Source organism: Oratosquilla oratoria, chromosome 9, assembly GCF_046742065.1.
Source record: "Oratosquilla oratoria isolate Oo_2021 chromosome 9, ASM4674206v1, whole genome shotgun sequence".
Taxonomy (NCBI): Eukaryota; Metazoa; Arthropoda; class Malacostraca; order Stomatopoda; family Squillidae; genus Oratosquilla; species Oratosquilla oratoria.
The window spans coordinates 51,165,877-51,175,055 of record NC_134785.1 but is presented as its reverse complement, the minus strand read 5'-3'; the positions used below and the strand labels follow the sequence as shown (position 1 = coordinate 51,175,055).

At 41.2% G+C, this 9,179-nt stretch overlaps 1 protein-coding gene across 15 annotated transcripts in view; it reads left to right on the top strand.

Moving 5' to 3' along the window:
* Window positions 1-9,179, top strand: part of Arms (Ankyrin repeat-rich membrane spanning) — a 661,393-nt gene that overhangs the window by 596,151 nt on the left and 56,063 nt on the right. For all 15 annotated transcript variants that reach the window (XM_076190426.1, XM_076190427.1, XM_076190418.1 and 12 more), the window contains 10 exons: window positions 1-141; window positions 542-727; window positions 1,341-1,473; window positions 2,018-2,182; window positions 2,698-2,905; window positions 4,237-4,383; window positions 5,412-5,560; window positions 6,357-6,603; window positions 6,840-7,062; window positions 7,420-7,599. The exon at window positions 1-141 is cut by the window's left edge and continues 21 nt beyond it. In XM_076190426.1, coding sequence (XP_076046541.1) covers window positions 1-141; window positions 542-727; window positions 1,341-1,473; window positions 2,018-2,182; window positions 2,698-2,905; window positions 4,237-4,383; window positions 5,412-5,560; window positions 6,357-6,603; window positions 6,840-7,062; window positions 7,420-7,599 — 1,779 coding nt within the window. The remainder of the gene's footprint in view (window positions 142-541; window positions 728-1,340; window positions 1,474-2,017; window positions 2,183-2,697; window positions 2,906-4,236; window positions 4,384-5,411; window positions 5,561-6,356; window positions 6,604-6,839; window positions 7,063-7,419; window positions 7,600-9,179) is intronic.

The following is a 9,179-nucleotide window of genomic DNA, read 5'->3' as shown; positions in this document are numbered from 1 at the left end:
CTAATCCACGCCGCGCGTGGAGGGCACAAAGCGGTGGTGGAAGCACTCCTGAAGAAGCACGCCGACGTTGACATGGTTGGAAAGGACAAGAAGACGGCGCTCTACTGGGCCGTCGAGAAGGGACACAACTCGGTCGTCAAGGTAAACACTCCCTTGATATTTCTCTCTTTCTCTCCTTTTCTCTTCCTATCTCTCTCCTTCGCATTCTCTCAGTCTCTTTCATTCTATTCCTCTTTCTCATATATATATATACATATGAACATTTTAGAAGCTCCGCCAAGGGATTCGAGCCCTGACCTGTGAGTGCATAATAACGAAGCCAAGACGCACAGGTCAGGGTTCGAATCCCTTGGCGGAGCTTTTAAAATGTTCAATCTGTCTTAAACATATATATATATGTATATATATATATATATATACTGTGGAAGGTTGTAGTGAATTAAGTCCCCCTAGATCCAGTTTTTGTTCCTATGGAGGTATATACATCATATTGCGGTAATGTGATTTCCACTAAAACCTGCCATCCTTTATTATTGGTCAGACCCTCCTGAGCGCCAGCCCGGACCTTGAGCAGTGCGTCAAGGACGGGAGCACGGCCCTCTTGAGGGCGGTCAGGTCCAAGAACGCCGACGCGACACAACTCTTGGTGGACAAGAAAGCAAACGTCTCTGCCCAGGACAAGAAAGGGGACACCGCTTTACACATAGCCATGAGAGGGAGATTGAAGGTACGTCAACCCGTTTTCTTTTTTGTTCTTTCATGCCGGAGATTGGGGACCGGTTCTTGGGGCCTCGCATCCGAGTGAAGATTGGGGGTAATTGAATGGTTATTAGTGGGTGGGGCAGCCTTGGGAGTTTTTGCCCCCCACAAACACACACAGTATTTTTATTTTTATTTTTTTATTTATCTATTTTCTTTGGTGGGGAGGGGGGTTTCTCCTACACTTGCCTTGGTGCCTCTCTTTGAAGAAACTATTCATCAAATTCTCAAAGGTACATTAGTGGACACCCAAATCCATCCCACCACATATTAATCCCATACAAAAATAAACTTCCTTGTTGAGTACCTAGTATGTTCTTGTATATGTAGTAGTAATTCTCTTAACTAAGACATAATTTCTGTGAACTTCTTATAATGGAACGAAGGATATATGTGTTTACTTAACTATTAAACCCTTTAACACCGAAGGGGAGGGAGGGAGAGGTGGAATGATAATGGATAAAATAGTCTGGAATGAAATATATTACACATTCACAGCACCCCTAACCCCCACCTCCTCCAATGAACTCCTCTAAGCCAACTAGGTTTACAATTTTTTTTTTCTTTCTTTTTTTTCGCAGAGAATAGCAGAGATTCTACTTCGGAACCCTAACAACAAGAAGCTCCTCTATCGGCCCAATAGATTAGGGGAGACTCCTTATAACATTGACCTGTCCAGCCCCAAAACGATACTCGATCAGATCTTCGGTGCGCGTAAGTACACCAAGAAGGATGCCTTCTTTCCTCTCTTTCTCTCTCTCTCTTCTTAATTAAGAGAAGACTGGTACAGATCTGAGAAGAACTGATCTTATTGGACTGAGAAGAGGAGTTGGTGCATTGGCAATTGATGTACTGTAGGTGTCAGCTTTCATGAGTCTTGGGACTCCTTCCATGATCGCCTCATGGCACAAGAGGCACAGTTTGTACCAAATAAAGTAGTCTGAAAAGGACCTTGGCAACCTAAATGGTTCATATGAGAAGTAGAAAGAGCAATTAAGAACAAGAAAGCTTTTTGTCACTGATATATATATATATATGTGTGTGTGTGTGTGTGTTTATCTAGTTTTACCTAGTTGTATTTTACGGGACAGGAGCTACGCTCATAGTGACCCGTTTTCTTATCTCTCCACATCCAGTTAATTTTTTAAATTGTGTATAGTTCGTGTGTGTGTGTGTATGTGTGGATAATGTTGTAGATATATAAAACCCAAGATCGACCAGAGAATAACCCAGAACGCCTCACTCTCCCACCCCACAGGACGCCTAAACGCAAACGAGGACAGCGAGAACATCCTTGGGTACGACTTGTACTCTTCCTCATTAGCAGATATCCTCAGCGAGCCGTCGTTGTCGATGCCAATCTCTGTGGGTCTCTTCGCCAAATGGGGATCTGGAAAGTCATTCCTCATAAATAAGTTGAAAGGTAAGAGTCATTGATGAGGTTCTCAGCTGAGTCAGATTCCTCCCATAGTGGAAGTGTCTGTGAATTTGTGATTGGGTTCCTTCCTCATCTGCGTTGTGTTTCCTCTTCTTTTGTGACAGTATTACAAAGTATCAAACTGTACCCAACCTGTGACCCCATTTTTTCTTTCATTTACAAATCTATCTATTCATTTAGTTATTTATTCATTCATTTATTTATCTATTTATATATCTTTTCATTCATCTATTCACTTAGTTATTTACATGTCCTTCTCTAGAGGTTCTCAACCCGTTATTTCACATATCCCAAAGTTATGCATTGCTGTTCTTGATCCACCTGGTGACCACTTAACCACTGAATAAAATTGTCAGGAGTTCACTAGCTCCCACTAGCTATAGGTTTGTGACCTCATGCATGAATTCTGTGCTCCATTTAGAGTCTTTGGACTACCGGGTTGAAAACCACTGTCCTTTTCTCTGTCTGATGATTTTTCTCACCATCCGTTTCTATTTCAGACGAGATGTCCAGCTTTGCCCGTCAGTGGGTCGAACCGCTCTTCCAATTCACTCCCCTCGTGTTTATCCTCGTATTTATGGTCGCCCTCATCCTTGGGCTCATTGTTGCAGTGCCCATGAAGAGCTGGATAGCTGGAGTGGCCACGGGAGGTGGCATCTTCCTCTTCCTCATCTTCTGCTTAATAGCCGTCTGGCACGGATCTCGAAGGTAAGCCGGTTCTTTTAAGAGACAAATAATGAAGCTTATCAATCAATCATTCCCTCGAATTTTACTAGTACAAAACCCGCAGCCCCACAGTGGCTGTCAGCAGTCCTCGGTAGCTTCCACTGATCTCTCTGGGAAGAAACTTTGGACTGTTGTTTGTGTTGTATCAGTGTGGACCTGTTTCCATGTCACAGGCTCAGAGTGGCAGGGGGAGAAGAGTAGTCGTGTCAGCTCTCTATATGTAAAGATATACATACATATACCAAGGCTTTTTCCCCCTTACAAGGGAGGTAGCCAAAAAGAAAAAGGCATAAAACCATTCCCACCCATTCCATCCCTAAATACACTCCACTATACAGCTGAAGTTTATGGGGGAAATCTCTCAGGCCCGGTCCGGGAACAGAGTGTCAGCCCCTCAGGTCTGCATGTCCTGATGGAGGTGAGGAAGGGGGTTAACAGATCTTGAAAAAAGGTAGCTTCATCGTCCATCTTACAGGACCACGACATGCAGGTACCCATCACTGATCCCTCCTGGGAAGCTTATTTTTGTGAAAGTAAGTGAGGTCTTCCTCAGGTCGGACATTGTCTGTATTATGATCTACCATGGATCCAGAAGATAAATGGAATCTTTCTAGAGACAAATAGGGGAACTTGTTGAGGTACGATCAACCACGGCTCTAGAAAGTGAGATATTTGTAACTTTGGATTTCTTCTGATATCGAGACCTAACGCTGTCCTAAAAGTTAAATGAGATCTCCCTAACAAGGAGATCCTGTTAAGGCACGATCTAGCATGGTTCTAGAAAGTGAGGTCTTTCTGACTTTGGAGATTTACTTGGTCATGATTCAGCCTAGTCCTATGGGAAAAGTAGAGTATTCCAAACATAGGAGTCTACTGGGTTTTAGTTTAGCATAGTTCTTGAAGGCAGGTAAGATTTTACTAATGTCGGGCCTTTAGACAGTTTATTCTGGCTAACACCAAGATGTTTTATTCACCTGAGGAGAGTTAAACTCTGGGAATGAATAGGTTCAGATGACACCACAGTTCATGTATCTTACTTGGCTGAACATGTGAACATTTATTGACAATTTTTTTCACCACAGAGCTAATGTTGGCATCTTCAGACAGTTAACATTGGTTCTTTTGAACAACTAATGTTTCTTCAGGGAGTGAACATTGGTTCTTGTGGGCAGTGAACGTTGGTTCCTTTGGGCAGTTATCATTTCTTTCTTCTGGCTGTGAATATTGTCATCTTCTTAGATAATGTTGTCTTTTGGGCTGTTAATCCTTTTTCTTCAGGCAGTGAACATTTGCTTCCCCTTCTTCTTCTTCAGATACGACTGGGAAATGTGGTACAAATGGAGTCTCGCACTCGCCCGCCAGATGGCCTCCTTCAAGCTCGTCCTCCAGGTCACCTTCTGTTCTCCCCCAGGGCCTCAGTGGAAGGAGTGGAAGGGCGGAGTCCAGGCCCCGCCTCTCAAGTAAGTAGTAGCAACATTGGGTTTATCCCTACTTCCCTACTTATGCATTTATTTATTCACTTTAGATTTGTTAACCATTATTAGTTCTGCCGGAGGTGGCTGGATATTGATGTTTGTCAGAACTTGGGGATGGAATATCATGTGATGCCCTTACCTCTGCCACGTGTTGACCCTCTAACACAGTGGTTCTCAACACGTTTTTTTCGTGTATTCTACACTTATGAATTGCTGTTCTTCAGCCTCCATGAGACCACAACTTCATCACTAAAATTAATCACTCTGCATCCACTAACAACCACTTGTTTCTGAATCGTGAACCCCACTTTTGAAACTCTGTGGCCTCCCAAGGAGTCACAGACCCTAGGTTGAGAACCACTGCAGTCAAACAGGACTTGAATTGCCATCCATTTGTCTCCTTGCCTGCAGACAACAGAGAGGCCTAGTCCACTCAACCAACAGGCTTCCGATGCACCAAAGCAAAATTGGTTAAATTTTGTTTCAAATGCTTGTTTTGGGCATTTTTTTATTATCATTATTTATTATTATTATTATCATTATTAATTATTATTAGTTATTATTATGCACCAAGAATCATGATGTCTTGTCCAAATAGTGAAACTGTAAACTGTATGGCCAGCGAGCATCCCGATATTATTATTATTACTAGAGTGCGTCACCATATTATTAATGTTGTTATAATTACCATTATTACTATTGCCATTACCGTTACTTTTGTGACCATTTAGAGGCAACAATCCCAAGGTTCGATACCCCAAGGGTCAGCGTGTGACAGTAGTAAAGGCAGATGGTATCAGAACCACGAAGATACAAGCTATCATGCCAATCCACCTCATAGGGCAGATAGAATAGTTTGGAAATTTACAAAAAAGATATATTCTTGTTATTATTGTTGTTACGTTAATGTTACTACTATTATAAGTATGTCCATTACTGCTACCACCGCCTTATGTTACTTCATTTATTTATTTGATTTTTTTTTCTTTCTTTTTTTCTTTTTTTCTTTCAAGGTTTATCTTTGCTGAGGGTGCTAAACCAAGCAGCACAGCAGCAGGAGAAAACACTGTGGTACAGATGTTAGGTTCCCTTTTTGACATGGTTGAGAGGGAATACGGCATGTTTGCGACAAGATTCTACAGAGCCTTCAGACCAAGAGCTCGTAAGATGTCCCCACTGTAGTTCTAGTTGTTCTTGTCACTCTCAACTTCATGAGTTTCAGGCATGAAATATCTTAAATTTTGATCATATTTTGTTTGTCAGGATGGGCCACTCCCATTTCGCCAAATTGGTTTGCTAATTCCCTTTCTGTCATAACTAGTAATATGAGTTGACTCAAACCATTCTAACCAAACCTAGTCTTTGAATTGAATTTTATTCAGATACAATCATACATACAATAAGTACAATACATACAAGACTCAATATTATACACAGTATATATAATTGTACATCCGAGGATGGCACAGAAAGTCAAAAGACTTATTTCCACTGTGGTCCTCATATTACAATTAGGAAAGGATTATCATAGAAAAGGTAGGTTATACGAAGTGTAAATTAGGATTATAAGAAGTGTAAATTAAACATATAAACTATTTTCTTCAGAGAGAGTCTAATGTAACCTAGCCTAGCATGACCTAATTTAAACAGACCCAACTAAGTGTAACATGATATAACCAGACCTAACTTAACCCTACAGAGTGTAACATTAGCTAGCATAATCTAACTTAACCCAGAGTGACTGAACATGACCCAACATAACCCAGTGTAACCCACATATAACCCAAAGTACCCTAACCTAACCTAACCTACACTAACCCCAGGGATTTAGGCACAATGTAACTCCACTAGACACAACTTGGCTAAACGCAATTTGGCAAAAGGAGGAAGCTCACCAGATAGGATGACCCTCAATAGATAGCACTCCTCTGATTCCCCCTTCCTCTGGCCACTTGCAGACAGCCCATCAGCTCCATGGCGGTACCGCAGGCTCTGCTGCCTCCCTTACATCGTCCTGTTTTTCATCACCCTATTCTGCGCCATGGCGGTGGCCGTGCTCGCTGGTCTCTATGGTTTCCATGGTGTCACTGACGATGAGCCCATGAATACAGAGGCGGCCATGAGCGTCGCCGTCATGGTCGACGAAGACGAGGAGGACCTCGATGACGATAGTATGGAGTCGAGGGAGGATGAGTATAAGGACGAGTGAGTTCGATATTACATACTGGAGTTTGTGTGCTTAGTGATTTTTTATCCTCATCCATTCCTTTAGACACCTGTGGCGAGGGATAAGGATGCTGGCACCATGTTTCCATGCTTATCGCTTAAAGACATATATGGGGGGCGAATCTTGCCAATTCTATTTCATTTACGTACCTATTTAGTTACTCATCTGTTCTTCTATTTATTAATTATATATTTGTTTATTCCTGTACATGCAGACGTCCATTCCATGGGAAATTGATCAACCCTCTGCTCATCACGCTGGGCGTCTTGGTAGCAGTTGTTGTCATTTCCAACATGCACACGTTGACGCGCATGACCCGCGCCCTCGTGTTCTCCCACCGGCGACACCTCCTCAGGGGCGTGGCCAAACTGGAGACGGTCAAGGCCGAGGGCTACCTGCAAACGCTCAAATCTGAGGTCAACCTCATGATGGAGATGGTAGGTTTTTCTTTTTAACATAATGCACTGCATATGTGTGTGTAAGTGTGAGAGTGTGTGTTGGTGTGTGTGTGTGTGAGAGTGTGTGTATTTATTTACCTAGTTGTATTACATGGGAAGGGAGCTATGCTCGTGGTGACCCGTCTTTGTAGCTTTCAGCATCAAGTTTTTTCTTAAAATCTTGAATAGTATTTGCACACACTGTGTGTGTGAGAGTGTGTATGAGTGTGTATGTGTGTGTGTGAGCGAGAAAGAGAGAGAGAGAGAGAGAGAGAGAGAGAGACTTCCACCTGTCAAGGGCAGCATCTCAGATCGCATGTTCACCTCACTATTGTCATGCTTGCTCCCCCCACACAGGCAAAGTGCCTGGACGCCTTCACGGCGCAGCAAACCCGGATGGTTATCGTGGTGGATGGCCTTGACAGTTGCGAGCAGGATAAGGTGCTCTCAGTGCTCGATGCTGTGCACACACTCTTCACCGACACTTCGGCTCCCTTCATCATTCTTCTGGCCATCGACCCGCACATCATCACCAAGGTGAGTCGGGGCAGAAGATGTTTAAGTGTGGAGGGAGAATTGGAGGAAACGGATAACAAGTGGGAGGGGGGCAGGGAGAGGGGGAGGGGAAGGAAGAGGGTAGAATGTGGAGGTATGAAGGGGGAGAAAGGAAGTGTCTCTTTTCTTTAAAGGATTATCTTATGGAATTCTTTGTTGGGTTTGCTAATCTGAAGTCATGTAGTTTGATGTAGAGTGTTCTGTCATATGAAAATTTGACAAAATTTTCGTTTCAAATAAATTGAAATCCTTTCGCAGGCAGTAGCCATGAAAAAATTCAAGTGTTTCAATCCAGTAAAAGGGGTGTAGAAACCTAAAGAATGTATTATTTTTTTTAACATTTGTTTTGTATAAATTCATAATTTCATACTAATCCATTGAATGCTTAATCTAATGTCAGAATCAATAATGTAGCTTACCAAAATTTTCTGTATTACTAATCAATATCTTTTGTTATTACATTAGTCATAATTCTTATTACATTAATTTTAAATTTTAAGTTTATTTTTTTTAACGAAGTATATCTTTGAAAAATGTTCAAAAATAATGTTCCACTGCATGGTACACAGTACACATTCATCCACATTTGAGTTAGAAAATTAGCAACAATATTTTGTCATTATTTCCACCCTTTCATCCTCACAACAATTATTTCTCTCTTTTCTCTCCTACTCTCTCTCTCTCTATCTCTCTCTCTCTCACTCATGGCACCCTTCATGAATAAAATCACCTGATGACAGACAGAATGAACCATGCAGAATATATCACTGGGGAGGTGAGGAGGAGAAGTATGGCTTCTGTTTGTCACCAGGCTATCTCGTTTATCTCCGTGGTGCCCCTTTTCTGTCAGTCATCTTCTTGCCATCTATTCAGATTTGAACATAAATGCACACCAATAGCTTCTGCAACAGTTTGCAATGCAAGACACACCAATGCATATGAAAACAAAGGACTGACACGCCTAGTTTGAAGGTGCCTCCATATTTCGCGATAGCTTTCTTGTCTTTGTTATAGTTTCACGTAGACATACATATGCATACATGCATATTTTACATACACACACACACACACACACATATATATATATATATATATATATATATATATATATATATATACATATGTAAATATATATATGTATATATATATGTATGTATGTATATATATATATATATATTTATATGGAAATAAATTCTCCTTCCTGGGATTCGAAACCTTGCCTGAGTGGCCTGCTTTTTATAAGATGAGGGTTTGAATCCCAGTAGGAGAGTTTATTTCCAAATGTCATAATGACACAAAAACATATAGATATACATACATATATATACATACATACATAAATACATATATACATACAAACATGCATTCATACATACATGCATAAACATATAACACACATGATGGATTCCTCCAATCTTCAAAATAATCAATTAAATTGAGACAAAGAAATTATCAAATATATTGACAGAGACTTAGTGGAGTACTATCTTCCCCGCCACACCTCTAATTAAGGTGTTCTACCACTTTCTGTACTTTAATGTGCACCAACAATATAAATATAT